The sequence below is a fragment of the Stigmatopora argus genome, chromosome 11, assembly GCF_051989625.1.
Source record: "Stigmatopora argus isolate UIUO_Sarg chromosome 11, RoL_Sarg_1.0, whole genome shotgun sequence".
Classification (NCBI taxonomy): Eukaryota; Metazoa; Chordata; class Actinopteri; order Syngnathiformes; family Syngnathidae; genus Stigmatopora; species Stigmatopora argus.
The window spans coordinates 8788343-8807285 of NC_135397.1; the positions used below are offsets into that span (position 1 = coordinate 8788343).

At 39.3% G+C, this 18943-nt stretch overlaps 1 protein-coding gene across 2 annotated transcripts in view; it reads right to left on the bottom strand.

Moving 5' to 3' along the window:
* Positions 1–18753, bottom strand: part of thada (THADA armadillo repeat containing) — a 40328-nt gene extending 21575 nt beyond the window's left edge. The window contains exons 1-27 of one of the 2 annotated variants that reach the window (XM_077612654.1): positions 18383–18753; positions 18202–18311; positions 17986–18116; positions 17620–17768; positions 17513–17545; positions 17389–17437; positions 17106–17290; positions 16914–17008; positions 16433–16656; positions 15549–16273; positions 15265–15416; positions 14982–15137; positions 14752–14859; positions 14559–14682; positions 14271–14416; positions 13879–14101; positions 13655–13790; positions 13434–13570; positions 13029–13175; positions 12475–12635; positions 7624–7733; positions 6729–6861; positions 5345–5467; positions 4964–5086; positions 4470–4561; positions 3233–3322; positions 2017–2148 (exon numbers count right to left, since the gene is read on the bottom strand). In XM_077612654.1, coding sequence (XP_077468780.1) covers positions 2017–2148; positions 3233–3322; positions 4470–4561; positions 4964–5086; positions 5345–5467; positions 6729–6861; positions 7624–7733; positions 12475–12635; positions 13029–13175; positions 13434–13570; positions 13655–13790; positions 13879–14101; positions 14271–14416; positions 14559–14682; positions 14752–14859; positions 14982–15137; positions 15265–15416; positions 15549–16273; positions 16433–16656; positions 16914–17008; positions 17106–17290; positions 17389–17437; positions 17513–17545; positions 17620–17768; positions 17986–18116; positions 18202–18311; positions 18383–18452 — 4064 coding nt within the window. In that variant the 5' untranslated portion in view covers positions 18453–18753. Of the gene's footprint in view, positions 1–2016; positions 2149–3232; positions 3323–4469; positions 4562–4963; positions 5087–5344; positions 5468–6728; positions 6862–7623; positions 7734–12474; positions 12636–13028; positions 13179–13433; positions 13571–13654; positions 13791–13878; positions 14102–14270; positions 14417–14558; positions 14683–14751; positions 14860–14981; positions 15138–15264; positions 15417–15548; positions 16274–16432; positions 16657–16913; positions 17009–17105; positions 17291–17388; positions 17438–17512; positions 17546–17619; positions 17769–17985; positions 18117–18201; positions 18312–18382 lie in introns of both variants that reach the window. The other variant, XM_077612653.1, reaches the window with a different exon arrangement.
* Between the last annotated feature and the right edge of the window lie 190 nt (positions 18754–18943).

Here is an 18943-nt window from a genome sequence, read left to right on the forward strand (position 1 = left end):
CAAAGTTAGCAAAAAGTTATTTTGGTAATATTATAGGTATGTCTTATGAGCAAGGCTCATAATTATGTTTATTCTAACAGATACACACAGGAAGAAACACTACGATGTAGTGAAGCAGTCAATTAATTTAAAAAAAATGAACTGAAAGTTGCATTTGGGATGACGCGGTAGCACTTGCTCACCAGAATGGTTTAGAAATCTGGTGACATTTCTATATACAGTATTGCCAAACAGATGGAGGGGGGTGAGTTCCAGGTCAAATCTGATTTGCAGGTGCAGTAGATGAACATGTCTGAATAATATTTGCAGACCTCTCCATCTCAGGAATGTCAAAAATGAAGGTTACAACCACAGTTTCCCATTCGCCTGAAAGCTTGACTCCCCGGTAAACAAAGTGCAGTTCAGATAAAACCAGTCCCAATCTAATCGCCAGGTCTGACATTAGACAGCACAAACAACAAAACCTTTAAAAAACAAAAAACTTACAAGTACAGCCAAGTCCACACGTACAAGGATAGTTTAAAACATAAACAGTCGCAAAATCTACTCCAACAGTATTGGGACTGCAAGTTCCTTTGGTTTTTTTTTCTACAGACTGACAAATATCGGGTTTGACGTCAAGGTGAGACAATAAAAGCCTTTAAACACCTATATTTAATATAAAACTTAAAGAATGTTATTTGCAATGCCACGCTTATCACAATAAAACGCATTTCCTAAAAATGTTTGTGTCAATTATGAAATAGCCTTTGACTGTCACAATATTTATATAATGAAAAATAAATGTTTAACTTTTAGCATCATCAGTATTTTGTGGGGGAATACAAACAAGTGATATCTCATGGGAATAAAACTTTGTGTATAATTTGCAGAAGACCCAGAGCAAAGCAAAGGAAAGTAAATAATCTGACATTGAGCGTTTAGACTACGTGTGTTTTGTCTTTATGATTGTATGTTTCCATACTTAGAAAGGCAGTGCAACTCCGAAAAAACTTTGTTTGAGAAGTTTATCGTGATCGGCTGAGCAGGTGTGTGACCCTCTTGATGTGATAGAGCATTCCAGTTGCCATGTAAGCTACATTCTCATTGATAGCGATGGCAATAGGGACACGCGGCAGATGGAACATAATGCTGCCCACACAAATCTCAGGCTTGCTCTAGGGCACTCCAACACAGACAGAGAATCCACATACAGACAATAACAACAGTTCAGAGATTTCAGCTTTGTCCTTAAATGAAATATATGAAACACTTTTGCAAGAAAACTGGCATTTGCCAGTGATTTGTTTTTATTTAATTTATTCTTAGTAGGCATTGGCTGCAAAATGTTGCAACATTTTCCTGATGCGCAAAACTTAATAAAAATTTGAATACTAAATCCTAACGAAATGTACTTATAGAGGGGAGTAGAATTGTTTTGCCATTGTGATTTATTTCCTTTATGCCCTTCTGTTTTACACATTAAACATCCACCCTGGCATCCAAAATGTGCTTATGTGTCATTCACTTGTTGCCTACGCAGTAAAGTGCCATGCTTGACGCTTAAACTGGAAAACGTAAGACTGTGGCCACTGGGCAAACAATAATTTTGGCTTTAAAAAAATGTGTATTTTGTTGGAATTTTCTAAAAGATTTAAATGACATGTGATATGCTGTCCAAGCGGAAACAACAAAAGAAAGGGAGTCACTCAACTCAGCTACTTTGCAAAAAAAGAAATAAAACATATATATTATAATGCTTACATTTCAGTCACAGATTTTACAATGAGAATTTTGGACTAGGCACCGCGTCAATATGATCAAGGACTCTATCTAAGAATCTTCAACAGGAGTAAATTTGTGGAAAGCATTTCAAATATTATGGGGGGGAAATGTTCTTCTATTCTTCTAGTTTGTTGGAGGTAACATTTTTGATTTTGTTATCTCTGATATAGTAGGCCTTATAATACTTGTTTTTTTTTGAATGTCCAAGAAAACCATCTTCTAAAATAGAATTATTGCTTGGCTACTTCTTACCTGATGATAAACGGCATGAATGGTGCAAGTCCCAGAGGAGAAGGGGAGCCATCCATTGGCGATGGGTAAAGTCGGCTGAGAACCAGCAGCAGCAAAAAGAGGCTGGGATGCAGCTTCACTTGACCACTGTCACTATACGTACATACATTACATACATAGTTAACTACTGTGGATCACGTCTCGTCATGCAGTAGAATTTTAGTCAACATGGCCCATTAAAGAGGGATGACAAAAATAAGATAACATTTTGGATGTTTGAAAAAAAATAATGTGATTTCTTTTAGAATGAAGACATTTTATTTATTTTATTTTTTTTAAATCACAGAGCTGTGAATTGGTGAGTGTGCTTAAAAAATGTACTAAGCTAATGCTCCCTCCCAAGAAAAAACAATCTCTACACAGTAACCAGTGTTGCTCATGTAAATTTGCAAGCAGAAATAGGCAATGGCTAAAATTGGAAGACTCCTATTCTATAATTAAGTAGACATAAACATGACATAAACCTGGTATTCAGAAAAATAACAAGAAAATGTCAAGTTGTCAACAAAAGACATCCATCCATTATCTCTACTGCTTATATTAACCTATATATATATATACCCTACAGACACTTGTCAAAATAGACATGATAAAACGCTTGAACTTAGAAATGACAATAAATGTGACTAAGAGCAGTTACTTATGTCTTGTTTGTTTCTTCTTAGTGAAGTCTAGGATTTCTTCATATAGATGTAGTAAAGTCAAAAAGTTGAGATTTGGTTCCGTGGGAAATCCATGAATGTTTAAACAAGCAGCCAAGGGAGTGGGGGGATTGTGAAAGGGTCCTCAATTAATTGGATCCATAGTCAGATAAGGCTGTCTAGAAAGCCGTTATATGATTCAGATGCTTTTAAAAGGAGAGTTTTGTGAGAGGAGGCAAAGATAAGGCAGATAAATCTCAGTGGACTCAACTTTGCACTGCAGAAAACACCAGCAAATTTGTAAGCACATTTGGTGGAATACAAATTCTTCAATCTTAAATTAGCTGAACTTTTTATCTCACCACAATGATTTTAAGGTGTTGACTTTTTTCCAAACACGTTTGTTTTAAAGATAATTTTAAAGTGTGGAGTGTCTTCAGGTGCCAACAGAACTGGTGCATTAACTAGATGGAAAAATACCTTCCGGTACAAAATCATAAATGAAAATGTCAATATGGATTTTGCAATCCACTCACCTTTCCACTGAGACAGCTGCCTCTTTGAGTTGATTCAAAAGGAATGGATACAAGGCTGGGAAACGAGTGAAAAATTCACGACCAGTCATTCTAAAGCGAGAAACAGATGCACAAAAGGGAAAAATGGCTGCATTAATACATACAATATACTACATTTTGCCATTTTGGGCTAAACTTTAATTCAACATTTCCCTTTAGACATTTTTTTTTCATCACAAAATTCTGGCATTTGAGCAGGGGGTGTATAGACTTTTCATATCTACAAGCAGGGAAGATGGCCAGTTTCCCCAAATTGTGATAAGGCTAGATGTTTGAGATGGAACTCAGTAAGCAATCTTTCTGTGTCAGCTGGTTGTATTTATGTTAAAGATGATATCAGAGCGCTATCAATGCAAGGTCACGTAGCAGAGAGGCCTTAGTCTGGGCTCAGTTAATGGAGCAACGATCCACATGCATTACATCTGGAGTCAAGTAAAACACATGGGTGGAAATTCCTGTAAACAGAAGAAGCAAAGTCTTATAAAAACCCCGACATGGGTAAGAAATAATGTGAGGTCCGATTAAAGCTGTAGGAAAATTCACTCCATTATCTACCCAAACAAAACAATGAGAAACTGTCATCATGGAGCATTTCATCACTGGTATTGAACTGAGAATTGATGAATCGTCTCTTGAAGCAGTTTTAAAAAATTGAGTGCACAATTTGGTAGCCAGAAAATGCAATTTGATTGACAACTTTGTGGTAGAGTAAAAAAAGAGGTGACAGGCCTGACCTTAACAAAACCGTCTACTATATGGATAGTCCAAATGGCACAATTAATTGGCTCAGCTTTTAACACAATGACCCTTAAAAGGGAGTTCACAGGTGTTTACAGTTCTTTTTTTTATTTTGCTCTAATTTATATTAAATACTATTCTCATAGCATGTAACTTCCTTTAAAATTTGGCTGAAAAAAGGATTGCTAGTTGGCCAAAAGAATTACGCAATATAGTATTACAATACTGTCCCCTGGTGGTGTTTGACAACCATTGCGGAATCAATGTTTAGATTGCCTTACTGCAAATGTTTTTCTTGTCTCTAAATGGTTCGAAGTTGAAACAAAAATAAAAAAGATTCTGTTATTTTTAATCATGTGATGACATTTACACAATTTGTTTGTAAACAACTGCTGCTTTACACAAAGTGCCAGTCAAAATGAACGTCTCATTTTATGCCGGGAAGAGAAAAAAAGCAGACCTGTTTTTTTTCGAATGTTCATCCCTCCCTTTCTTCACTCCAAAGATTCTTGTAATCAGTGTGCTGAAGAGAAGAGTTGAGGAATTCCTTACCTGAAATAAAACAGGAGTAAGAAATGGAAGGAATATATGGCATGGGAAACAAAGCAATATTTTTAATTATTTTACAATTAAATTTGTAGAAAAAAAATCATGAAGGGACAATGAATATCTGTTTCTGAAAAATGTAAAAGGTAGAAAATTAAACCCATACTATAAAAGGTGAGAGTCATTTCCTTCTAAGAATTATGCATTAAAAAAATCACAGCAGTGAAGTTACAATATTTCACCAGTTTTCAGATTTGATGCCAAATTCGCTGGTTTAATCAAGATCTACATTTGCAAGTCAAAACCTTTTAGTTCTGTTTTGTTTTATGGGGCCTTCTTTTTAGCTAAAATTAAAGTGGCCATGATATATTTCAGCTGTCGAGGAGGGGCGAAATTCATGGAACTCACTGCCCAGACAGGAGAGGTGAAGCCAAGTACAGCAGCCTGCATTCCATCGGACACAAAACAAATAATGTTTTCTCCCAGACGAGTGTCCCTGTAAAGAGCTCTCAGGATGTTCAGAGCATGGACCTGTAATGAAAGCATTTAAGCATTAAGCTGAGCCAACCAAGCACATGGCTGGGTATTAGGTCACAAATTTGTTAATGCAACCATACACCAGTTCAGTAAAATGTGACTAATGGCTTGGGCCCTTGTGTGGCTAACAAGCTTATTCGCTTTAATCAAAATTCAGCTCCATGAAAAAGAAATACTAATGCGAGCAACACAAATCAACAGTATGGAAAGCAGTCAATCGATGTAATGACAAGATCGAAAAGCCTTTCAAACCTGAGGAACAGTGGAACTATCTGTATTTATGTCAGGAGTAGGCATGGCGAGGGTAATCAGCTCTCTCATTGTCATTTTCAACAGACTACATGTTGAAGATTTTGGCTCAGATGAGAGAAGAGCCTGCAGAAAAGAAAATACAAGAGCTCTTAATAATAATTTACCACTGTATTTTCAACAATGCACTGCATATGAAAAAATTTGAAGTCATACAAAATGTCTATCAAAAACTTACTCAAGTGAATAAATTATGGGAATAATTTAGTACCGTTCAGGTCCCTGATTGGGGTACCAGTTACATTCAGGACTGTTCTTCACACCAAGATGGACTGTGCAAACAGTATACAAATACAAGATGGATGACGACATACCAAAAGCTTTACTGGAGGACATAATTTGTAAGTGTGGAGAGGAGGTAATGTTGGGGCAAGGTTGGTGTGTGTTAGTTATCTTGAGAAGGGAGTTGATGGGAAACATCTGGCCTCAGTTGTGGTTAAGAATTAGGCCTGAGAAGTATGGAGAGTTGGAGATAGGGGGGGAGAAGAAGGAAACAAGGTTTGGCCCTAACAAATCCTATGGGATTGAGAGGAGGTGGAAGGAAAACATAGTCTGGTTCCTGTGAAGTGTTTGTTGGGTTGGTCCAGGCCAGTGAGAAGAGAGCGCAAGAGGCAGCCTTCCCGGATCTGACTCTGTCATTCCGAGACTACAGCGTGAAGGCCAAACCTCTGCCAAGGTGCCGGTTTCATCTTCTCCTCAGACTATTTCCATTGCGCTTGTATATTCTTCAGCTGACATCTTCAACCCTAACCCCTTTTCCCATCCTTTTGCTATGGTGACCACTACTATTAACCATATGCTGTCTGTGTCATTTAAGGATTTCTACGAGCTGTGATGATTTTAAAAATACATCTGAAGTTAGGCATAGTCTATCTATATTTTGAATGTTGCAGCTGTTGTTTTGATGCCAGAGTTGGATATAAAAACTGCCATTAAAATAGTCAAACTAGATGGAATATTTAAATATACTTGTGATTTCAAAATCGAGTTGTGTTTACCAAATGAAACAAAAATCCTAAAATAGCAGGAACAAACTTCATGTGGAGTATTTCAAAGGTACGATTTTCTATTTATACAAGAATAAATAGGGCAGTATCTGGCATGCAAGTCGTAAGTATTTAGAAGGTACTGTACTGTCGCTGAATGCCAAGAACATCTGATTGCATGCAACAACATTTAAGAGTAAACATGACCATGCACAAGGTGACAAAGACCACTAAAAATTAAACTATCATGTGCATTTGTTCTTGCATCTACGCGTCCCACTTGAACTATCTGTCAACTAATAATATTAATTTCAAGCAAATTGAGCATTCAACACAATTACCTGTATATAGAAGGGTATTCCAGCACTGCGTCTTGTGGCACACAGTTTTGACGATGGGTCACTTGCTTTGACCTCTTCCAAAACTTCGGACAGCCAGCAAGCAGGAAGCTGTTGCAGGACTTTACTGCTGCTCCTTACACATACAAAAACATACTGTGTATAATCGTGAGCCTGTGGACTTTTTGCATGATAGTAATTAAAGAGAGGTATCAACTCCTCAGTATATATACTGTAGTCAGTCCACATGGTGTACTGTATGCTTTATAGATTACAATATTAACGAAAAGTGAGAATGACTGTCGTTTCATATCGCTCAAGCACCAGTTTGAAATAAATCGTTCGTGACAGGGTCTTTTGGAACATATCTTAGATGAGAGTAAAAGTAATGGAAAAAATAACTACATAGAAAATCTATGATAAGATGGGGGAGCGAAAGAAAAAGGAAAGATCACATCAGAGATACCGTCTAAGATTGAAAACATAATGGAGCACACCAATGCCAGATCCCATGACAGATCATCAAAAGGCAGTGGCTAAGCACCCTGCAATCAACACTCCATAACCCAGCACACAGCCTGCATACCATCCACATACTGCCTTTCTTTTCTTGAATCCCAGACCAGAACACACACACACACCACATACCACTACAATTTCACCATCATTTTATGAGACACTATCCTTCATACGATAGACTTTTACAAGAACAAAAGAAGATATATATTACAACAGTAGGCTGATGTGAAAACTGCTTCACCAATCATTGTTTATGGTAACCTTCCATGGGTTTAAAGTTGACTGAATATGCCTAGTGAGTAATTACTGCAGTTATCTCTAATGCACAGGGTTATGTCCGCAGCCTTTCAGGCCCTCAACACCGTATGTTAACAAATACCTGCATAGCATGTCAGTGAGGCGGACAAAGCCCACATAAGCCAGTTCAAAGGCGCCACGATGACGGGATTGCAGGAGCTGCTGACGGAAATACAAGCCAATACAAGTCACCTGTAAGAGAGAGAAGAGAATACATGATGAAATAAGACATTTTGTAATGCATGCAGCAGGTAGGTCAGTCACTATGGTAGACTGAGTTGCACTCCCAGTCAGAAGTCTATTTGTTTTGAAATGCAGCTTGATAATACCTTTGACTTACATGTTCATTTAAATTTCAGATAACTTTTCCACAACAATTGCAAAATGAGTCCTGCTGGTGGGTGTATAATCAAAAGCTGTGAGCAAGATAACCAGATATTTTCCAGATGTCCACTTAAAACAAAAAGGAAGTCATTAAATTCTTTATGAAAAACCACCCCTATAAACATTGTCCTTCATGTTTGTTTGAGTGACTTTGCAACAAAACAAATTAATAGCAAAACCATTGTTCCAAAACCGTCTGACTCCCCAATAGTGATGTAATCCCTCAAGCAAATGCTGACACAGCAGTATATCAATTTTAAAACGGGCACGGATAATTAAAGGCAAACAATAAAATGGTCAAAAGAACTATAGCTACACTTTACCCTTTCCTCCACTTGGCATTGAAACTAACGCTCTAACAGTGGCAGCAGGCTTGTTTTAGAGACACCACTTATTTTTTGACCAGTGAGCAGCGACTACGTCCAGCATAAGAGCATGGCAGTAGCGTGACAAGTGTGTTCAAATAAGGATGCTGAGACATCCGCATAATAACCAGTCTAAGTAAAACCATCCAGTTAGTAATAGTGTTAGCAACATTATTCTAACTATACACATGCATACACACACTAGTGCCATTTCTGCGGCAGTATGTAAACTGGTGAGTGTGTAGCAGGTGAGGCAGCAGGGCGAGGCGGACGCGGAGCTCCAGTGCCCTGTCATTAAAGCTGTGGTGTCACCACTACCACTAAGGCCGCCAACTCTTGGCTTAGTCTGGGGTGGCACAGAGGGCACACAGAGGAATGGCAAGGTTAGAGTGTAAAAGCAAACAAATAAACAAAACTCCAAAACGACCCCTTTCTGGGATGTGGCTTTGACACAGCATCTTAACTAAAACAAACTGAAACCACCGAGGGGGAAAAAGAAATTACATGAGTGACTGAGGCTTTGCCAATTAACCCTTGATAAACAACCGTCAATAAACAACAAGCCCTAACAATGTGAGAGCAAGGGTTTATTTCAGAATAACTGGCATGAGCTCAAACTAAAAACAAAATGATTTGAACATTTTTTTTTCATTGAGTAATTTGTTGTATCTGTCCAGGTATGTCACCATCACATATATTTGCATGTGAGTCACCTGATTTTGAGGATCTGCCAATAGTCTCGATCCAATACCGCCGAAATGTATTAAAGAGGGAAAAGAAAACCCACATAATTTAATTCTATTTGTTCTGCAAAGTTTGTTCCAGTGCAACAATATGATTTATGTATATTTTTTTGGATCTCCTTATCCTTATTTTGTTGTCTGCAGCACTTAACACATTCACAACTAATGAAAGTGGTATACATTAATCCCATTTGATGGCGATAGACGTCCAATCCAACTCGGCTGATTCAACAATGACTACCAGTCTTCCCAGGCAAAATGGATTGGATGTCTATTTCCATCATTGGCAGAGTTAAGCTTAAGATAAAAATAAATTGTAAAAACCCAATCATTTTTTAACCCGATTGTGATCCTCTGAAAATGACAAAATCGGGCCCTATTTCCATTCATGTGAACACATCGTACTCATACTCTGTGACCAATAAACGGACGGATGGCTAAAAAAAACAACGTTTTGGGGGAATGTAGAAAAAAAATGAAGAGCTGAGACAGCCCATTCATTTAGCAAAATCACAGTTTAGTAAACTTCCCTGACCCTAGAGGCATAAAAAACACCACTAAAACACCAAAGCAGAGAATGACTAAACCGCAACTGCACCAAGCACAATGACTTATCACATATAGGTTTGAGAATGGACTCCCAAGACAGATCTGACCTCACGCGAGTAAAAACAGCAGTCATGTTAGATGCCCAAGGTTGCCGGGCCCAGACCACTGCGGTACTGAGTGAGGCCAAGTCGGGCTGTTGTTCCTCGTATTTAAAGCTTTCTTCCTGAAGGTTCCCGTCTGTGTAACATTTTAAAAAGGCCAAGCAAGCAAGGGCGGGGGAAGGGATTTATTTAGACATCAACTTCCTGTTTGCATGCGTGCCTGTTTCCCTGAAAAACTTCCCTGTGGGGAGAGAGAAGTTTCCCAAGTCTAATTACATGTATGGATCAACCCGTGACACTGGACCAAATGGGTTAGACAGCGCTCTGACCATGTTTGTTGTTCTTTCTACTTGAACTTCATTCTATGGGTGGAATCATGATTTTAAAGTTTAAATACAGCACAAATATTAGCAAGTTGTAATGCAAACAATCTCATTTGGAGATTAATATTTTCATAAAGATTTTTTTCTATAGCATACACCTCTTTTGCAATCAAATATTATATCGGTATACAGCATTTCAGCATACATTCGGCAAATATTTTCATTATTTTTGACCTAACACAGTGTCTGTGATTGTTGAATTTTACATTGGAATTTTACAGGTAAAGAAAGACCTTTTTCAGTATTAGTAATACCCTGAGTAGCAGTAGCTACATCAGCAGTGGTAGTACGAATAATACAACAAGGTCTCATTTTGAATGGTCAACATTAAGGTAAATTAAATGGACCTTAACTACAGCAGATAATATCTCAAACTCCGTTGATCATACTGCAATAATAGGTGTCGTTGTCATAGCGCCACCCAAGGATAGAAACATCTCCACTGTTACTGGGCCAACGAAGATGAAACACATAATGCTGGCTGACAGAGACATGCTATAGTTCCAAATAGCCACTCACACACTACATGCATGTCATCACTCCGGTAGGGCTGAATGAATCTGCACTCCACTTTCCAAAAACAGACCGAGATTGCCACGTATAAATGACACCCTTGCGCATATTGTCGACATGATAAATACATAAACAAAGCATTGGATGAGAATATGAAAGAGAGGCTATTATTTTCCTCGTATGTAATAACGTATAGAACTAAAGACATGGTCTTCAGCGCCGTTTAGTGTTTTAAAGTAATACTTTCACCTACTATGTTGTTGATACGATTGGAATAATAGGCACCTGAAAAGGTGGTTAAAAAGTTGCTCTGCAAACATAGTGAATTGGTTTTGTCCCACCAAAAATACCACCCAAATATGAAGTGTATTATCACACCGGTGTTCAAACAACACCTAGCACAAAGACACACATCCCGCACATAACACTCCCCACTTACTTACACAGTTTGAATGCAAAGTCAACAGGTAAAAACAACCAGACACACACGTAAACACACCCTTTACTGTCTACAAAGGCAAACACAGCCTTTGTCTGGTACTCTTATTAACATGCTGAACCACTCAGACAACTGTTCCTGGGCACGTTTGTCTCTCTCTCGCTCTCTCTCTGTAGACAATCGTATTGCCCAGTGTTTTCATGCTGGTGGTGGAAGTGATTTGGAAAGAATGCAGTAAAAAGGGAGGGGAATCAGGGTCGTTAAAGCAGCAGGGTCGTGCCTAAATGAAAGTCTGACGCTAACAAGGGAAGATGCTAATTGTACAGGGCACAGCATGACACAGACAAACTCCCACCAACTGTCTGTTTCGCTGCAACTAGTGTATAAAGATACATGTTTCGATGGTAATGCAGACTTATTCTTTACATATTTAATCATTAAAGGCGACCTTGCATGGAATTGCATCCCATACTTTTGACAGATGGAGTGGATTCCAAATGTAAATGTATAAAAGCCATTTGTAGGTTTGCATCAATTGGATTTTTGTGTAATTACTTTGGCTTGGGCAAGGCATTCCTAAGTAAATCTTTCTGATCTAACGAGACTTATAAATCTATTTTTCATCAGTTGTTGTCTTGTTTTTTTTATCATTATACATTTTTGATTTTGTTTTTAGGACCCAGTCACGACTAAGTGGGTCTCGCAGGGGAATTAGGAAAGCATTTTTCTCTTTAGTACAACCAATCCCATTAACCACGACATCCAATTAAAGCGCAATCAACTGAGGAGATCATTCTTTTTCTTTAAAGGTGAATTAAACTATCTGTTTAGTATTAGCAGATCCAACATTCATAGTTAGACAAACGCAGGGGTGGGCGATTCTATCTGCTTTAGTATATTCTTTGAAGTTTTGTGTCAGAATTGCAGTCTCAGTTGATTTGCTCCATGCAAGATGACACAGCTTCTGTCAAAAATAGACTTGCCATTTCTTGAAAACAGAGCAGAGGGCCCCTGGGAGGCACTGCGGTGGTTTTGGTAAAAGCACAATCAATGTCTAGACTTGCTATTACACGTCCACAATGGCAGTCGAGGTTGGTCAGATTCGCATATTTTTGTTATCAAGTCACATCTCTGTCCAACTTTGGAAACAAGCCTTAGATGTTAGGAACCAAAAAAACTCACGGTTCAAAGCACAATTGATACACAATACCCTAAGTTATAAATGTATGCTTACTTGGGGGTCTGTATTGACTGTCCGATTTATTTAGAAGTGATAAGCACTCTTTTCTCGAAGATCTGAGCACAACTGAACACCCTGACATATTTGTTGACTCTAAATAGTAACACTTTGCATTAAATTCTTTGAACGATCGATTTTAATTCACCTAGTTCCTTGTGAAATGCAACATGGGGCAATAGCAGGAGGAAAAATAACTGTGAAATATCAGTGTGTTACCTGTGCCTCTGTGATGAGCCCTGGACGTGTGTGTGCGTTGTCACTGGTGTAGTGCAGTGGCAGGCTCTGACACAGCTGCCCCAGCAGCATGGCCACTTCCTTCATGCTCCGCCAGCAACACACCAGCACCATCTGGGCTGTCACCCTGTAGCCCTCACCATCTGCAGCATGCCCACACACATGCACGTGCACAAACAAGCAGAGGAAAAAGGGAAGTTTCATCACTTTTCCAGGACACAAAAGTGGCAGATGAGTGGAAAAAAAGAAGACAACCACTGCCCCCACCAGGAGATCACTAACATAGCCGCTAGAAATAACACATCGAAATGAGTCATATGACACTCAAAATATAAAATTGTGGTTGTTCAAGTCATGCCAACGTTATAAACAATGTGCACTACCCCCACTGTACAAGTTATAAAGAAAGGGACACCCACATTAACAGAGCTACAGTAACTTACATAATATTGGGTCAAACTAATGCATTTCTGTTGTGTTACCTTGTCTAGCTCTAACAGATTGGAGTGTAAATTTTCAAAACAAGTGGAACTTACCAGTGTCTAGTGCTACTTGGGTTTTTGTATGAGTTTCTTCCTGTTCCTCTTCATCATGAGTATCCAGCTCTCTGGCACTGTTAAAGAAATCATTGGTGTCCCTTGGCTGAATTTCCTGCAGAACCCTGTGTAGTCCATCTGATGTGTCTGCTATATACATAGATACCATTTGGGGAGTAACGGTAAAACAAAATAAGTGGTGAATGACTGTACATTATTTTTTGTCAGACAATTTTTTCTTCAATCATGACACTGCCATTGAAATTGTATTCATCACACCACCTTTTTTTCCAATACCCAGCAGTCCAAATACTACACCTTTAGTGTATGTCTCATGATCAGGGCATATTATCAAAAATTATGTTTCGCTAAGTTGTAATCAGTCAGCATATAAAGAGAAATTACCTGCACCAGCATCCATGGGTATGAGCCCCTCAGGAGAAGAGCTCTGGACAACAGGAGAGACCACGTCTGACAATCTGTAACAGACGGCGATAAGCTCCGACACTAGTCGTCTCCACTCCTCTGTGTTATGCAAACACCTACAAGCAAGCATACTATAAGTGAGAGGGCAAAGGGTCAAAAGATGATTAGCCTAAATAAGAGAGATAAATTTTAGCTCTAACTCTGTGTTAAGATTCTGAAGGACTGCTGTGATACAATGGGCTCGGCCGTAGAGTGGATAGGAGGCAGCGGCCTGTAGGAGGCAATGCTCGGCTTTGGAGACCTCTAACTGTAGACAGCACAGCAAGAACTGAATCACTGTAAAAATACAACATAAAAAATACAACATTATAGCAATGGTGGATTAAATAATATGCCCCGCTTGAACTCCAAAATACAATCTTACCAGAAAACGTGTTTAACTCTTGAACGTCAGGTGCAAGTGTCAATGTGGAAGGAAGCTGAAAGTCAAGTTTCTGCTTCTGGGCAGAGTGTTGTAGTGCATGGCTTAAATTGGGCTCGTCAAGCAGTAGGTTGAGCAGATGGGCAGCTGTTACACTGTCAAAGGGATTGGTACTGGTGCTCAAATCCAGCGCAGCTTGAAGAATACCACACATCATGTCTGGATCCTAAACCCCACAGAGACATAAGAAGGCTTACTTCACTTACTTCATTATGACCTAACAACAACTCTACATGGGTAAACATTTCAATTACTTTACAAAATAATGACAAAATTCAATTGTCTCCTATTACTGGTGCATATTATGTAAATAGAGAGACAAGCCTTATATTAACCTCTAGTCCCACTGTTGACATGGGAAGTTTCCGAAGCAATGTTGTAGCCAGTAGTTTGACTTCTAAGAAGTTGTTTGCTACACAGTAAAGGACATTCTGAGCATAAGTAGGGGTTACAACGTCACCAAGAGCAAACCCATCAGGCCCTGAGGAGAAGACAGTGGCAGAAAGATGTTGACATTGGGTTACCATAGTAAGAGAGCTTGTGAGGTTTTAGTTTAAGCATCATGTTTTATGTGTATTGCCTATTAAAATATAGGTGTACAAAATTGAGTATGTACTACATACCAGTACCAAAAGTGAAGAGTTCAGACATCAAACCAAGCAAGTGGAGCGACATGAGGCATTTCGAGAAAGAAGAACCCGGAATCAAAACATTGAACAACTTTGTAGATAACTCGTGCAGGAATTCCTAGCACACAAATATAGACAAATTAATATTGATTCTGCTAATGTAGGAAAAATGTAGTATGTAATGTACCTTATAAAGACATAGAATATTTTGGTCTCTGGCTCTTTGTTCGGGCTCTTGTAATTGGCTCTGTCTCTTCAGCAACATCTGTGTGCTATCTTTTACTCTGCAAAGCATCTGTGTAACAGTAGTAAGTAAATGATCAATACAGGCTGAGTACTATTACCAATACCTAAATTATACCCCCAAAAATATGGGTGATGCTGAGTGCAAGGATAAAAATGTGACAATTTTCTGACCTTCTTAAAAAGACTGATTGCCTGCTGCCTGACACTTGGTGACTGGCTGTTGAGGTTGGGAAGTAAGAAATGGTGAACGAGGGCCATTTCTTGCAAGGTCAAAACCTCGGTACTGCGGTGGCTTTCACACACCAGACCTAAAGCATCCATCCTTACCTAGGAGACAAGATATGAATATATATAGAGAAGATATATATCAGAAATGATATCATAAAAAATAACTACCCATAATTTTAAAGCATATAAAGTCCCAAATTGTTTGTTTGTATGTGTTTGCACTTACCTGATCATGTTTATGTATTAGCGCTTGCCGAACTGGACCGAGTGCCAGTTGCCCCCATAGAGCGTCACCTTGGGATTGCATCACTCCTTGAGATCTGGCTGCCCGCAGGCATGTCATCAGGGCACCAAGTGCACCCCTGCTGCCAGTTGAACCTATTGAGGGTCCCAAGAAAATTGTCATAAGAAATCAATATTTACTATTAGGAATCTCCAAAAAATACCATTTGGACAAGTTGATTAGTTCAGTAGTAGGTCCTAAGAGATATTTAAGTTTGTTCTTTTCACCTTTGCAGTGGGGCAATCTGTCTTGTAAGGCCTGCACCATGTATGTTAGACTGGCTGGGCTGCAGCGCAGCAATTTGGGTAGAAAATAATCCAGAATGTAAGTAGTCTCATCCACTCCTGCACTACACAGCACCAGTAACAGGGGCGAAACCCACATTCGATGCCAACATTCCATCCAGTCTTCTGTAGCGTGCAGTTTATCTCCTGAGGCATCTGCAGTAAGCTGTTCCTTATGGCTAATAAATAGCCTCTCCAGTAGGTCACTGGCATATGGAGCTAATGTCTGGTCACTCATCATTTTTAGGAGGCATGAGGGAAGCTGTGGCTGTATTTCAAGCAGGTACGCAGCACCATAGAGCTCCACAAGGCAGCCTAAAGCTCCATATTTTCCCCGCATGTGCCACTCGAGCTGAAGTAGTCTTTCTGTTAATTCTATGACACAACTGTCTGGCTTTGCCTCAGAGGTCGGGAATTTTGAAAATTGATGAAGGAGGAGGAGGTTGCGAAACAGGGAACATGTATGGTGGCGGACTCCATCCAGAGGATGTTCCCAGTGGGAGTAGATATGCTCCAGGAGACGTTGGTGTAAATTAGACCCTCCACTGAATGATTGCTGGAGACTGAGGGTACAGAGATGCCTCCTTTCCTGCAGGTATTCCAAGGCAATACTGCCCCATAGCATCAGAACACGAACTACTACCATTACAGCACTAGACTCTTTAATGCTGCAGACAGAAGAATACACAAAAAGGAAACATAAATATTTGGAACTACAAGGAATCTATGCTGAGATCCAGAGAAACCTATAGTGCATGTACTGCATTAAAAAAATGGCACAATAGCAGTTTATCCCGAACATATTTTTGGAAAACTTGTTTACATACTTGACATCTAGATCCAACAGAATGTTTGGGATCAACAGTAGCAGAGACTCCCAGTGTGGACCAGTGGAAGAGCCCTTCCAATTCAGCATGGCAAGCGCACCATGGCATAGATAGATCGACACAGCTGACGGACGGGCACTTGTACACAACCTCTCACACCTCTGCTTAATCCACATTGGTGCCAAGTCCAAGCCATGCGACGAGCAACGGAGCAAACTGCACACCTGAAATCACAAAGGATATTAATACAATACTCACTTGTGTTAATGAAGAACTGTTACATCATGTACTACTACCACAACAAAACAAGAAATACAATGCATTCAATTATTCCTAATTCTTTGATTTACATATATTGACTTCACGGAAGAACAAAAAGTATGTATCAGTGTATCACATTTTTTTTTTATTTTTTTTTTATTTTTTTTGTGTTCAGGTAATGCGGATCAATTCAATTCAAATGTGTGTTTTAAAAACTTACCACTGATCCAACTCCATCTCCAGGCTCCATTACCGTGCGGATTAATAGGATTATTGCCATGCCCGATGTGCTCTGTATTGCTTGCAAAAAGTCCTCTGGGTTCAACGGAAAGAGAGAAAGACGTGCAAAGTCAGTTATGTAAAATGTTTGACAGTTATTTTTTCTCTTTATTTTTGAGTATTTTTGTCATACCATCAGTGATGATATGTATGTAGCAATCCAGCAGGCTGCTAAGTGTGTCCTTTAGCGTCGGGTGGTTCATCAAGGTAGAAGTAATAGAACCTTGGCATTTCTGGACGACCTGGATTGATGTTTTCACAGCAGCCAGGCATGAATGCATCAACTGGGCTTGAGCAATGTGACTGCCTGCTACAACCCTTAAACAAAACAGCAGAGGGCGATATGCACGCGGATTTTAATAAAAATGCATGAAGTGAACATGTTTTTTGTGCAGTCCAGTGGTCTAAATGCACACCTGTTTTGATCAAGATATTCATGTAATCCATTGAGAAGAAACTGCAAAACTACACAGAAGACAACAAGGTTAATACTGAATCACTCACAAAATATAAGATGTCAACCTTTGTAGAAAAACAAACCTTCTGGAAGGAGTTTATTGATGCATTTCTCCCCTGAAAACAGTGTTAGATCAGACGGTCGTTATTGTCTCAATGGAATAAAATATATCAAGAACTTTGACACTTACCTAAAGGGAAGCCATCCAAACAGCCAGCAATGGTGTTTATAAAATGTGGGTATTGATCACGTTTTGAAACAGATATAAAGTCTGATAGGCACATGGAGAGACAAGCTGTGGTTCGTTCCTGAAGCCAGGTTGGAACTGAACTGAGGGCACTGAATAAAGGCACACAGACAAACATGCTGCATGAAGAAAAAATATATCTGGTACCTGTGTTTAAGTAAACTGCTGTTAAGTCTATGTCAGTTAATTATTTTTAAATTATTATCATATACTCATATCATTGTGTTTCAGGGATATAATATGATTCCGGTTTTCAAATCTTTAAAAAGCACAAGTGCCTACATGTCAGTCATAAGTGTTATTTTGCACCTGGATATGGCGCGTCGCAATGGGTTCTTGGCCTGCAGAAAAGTGTAACCCAAGGACAATGTCTGTAGACAAGACCCTAAAATTTCTCCATCCGTTGGCTCTTCACTCAGCGCCTCTAGCAGCAAACCAGCCTAATGAAGAATAAAAACATCCAAGATATGACGTCACCTGCCGTTGAAATCACAACAATGCATTGTCTTAGTTAGTTGTGATCACCTTTTTGACCAGCTGGATCTGCTGTACTGGATCATTGAGCTCCAAACAAGTGTGCAAAGTCTTGGCGAGCTGCCTGACGCTATCGTCCCCTCCATCCACAGAAAGAGAGGCTATAGGCAAGGATGCAGAACTGTTTACATTATCCGTCCATCAATGATTAAAATGATTTTCCCCACATTACCTAACAGCTCGTGCAGTTTTTCTTCCTCCAAAACCAAAGCTTCAACTTTAGGGGTTCTCTTTTTTACCATGATGCCACCGCCGCATTCAACTCAACCAGGACAAGTGCGCAAATGTGATAAGCAACATCAATCGTAATAAAACTCCAAATGTAATACAAACGGACATGCGCGTTTTGCTAGCTATACAGCGGTAACTCTGCGTGTACAATATCAAATAGCCCAGAGATTCAGTAAACTTTTTTACACAGATGACTTGGATTGTCAAGATATTTTAAAAAAATGTAAATACTGTACAACGTGTGTAAAAGTATACTGCGTCCCCTCCTCTTGCGCATGTGGCACCAACTTCCGAAACACCATACGAGCTTCCGACTGCGTCCTTTCCGGTGGGGATAGTTTCAGAATAAAATAAACGTGTTAAAGCAGTGCATCTCTTCTTTTTTTGACGCGTCGTCAGGGGTCGCCCTCGGCCTTACTATGATCCTAAAGTGTTTGAACCGTAGACTGTAAATATGTTGAACAGTAAGTCCATGTGTTGAACATTATTTGCTACTTCCAGT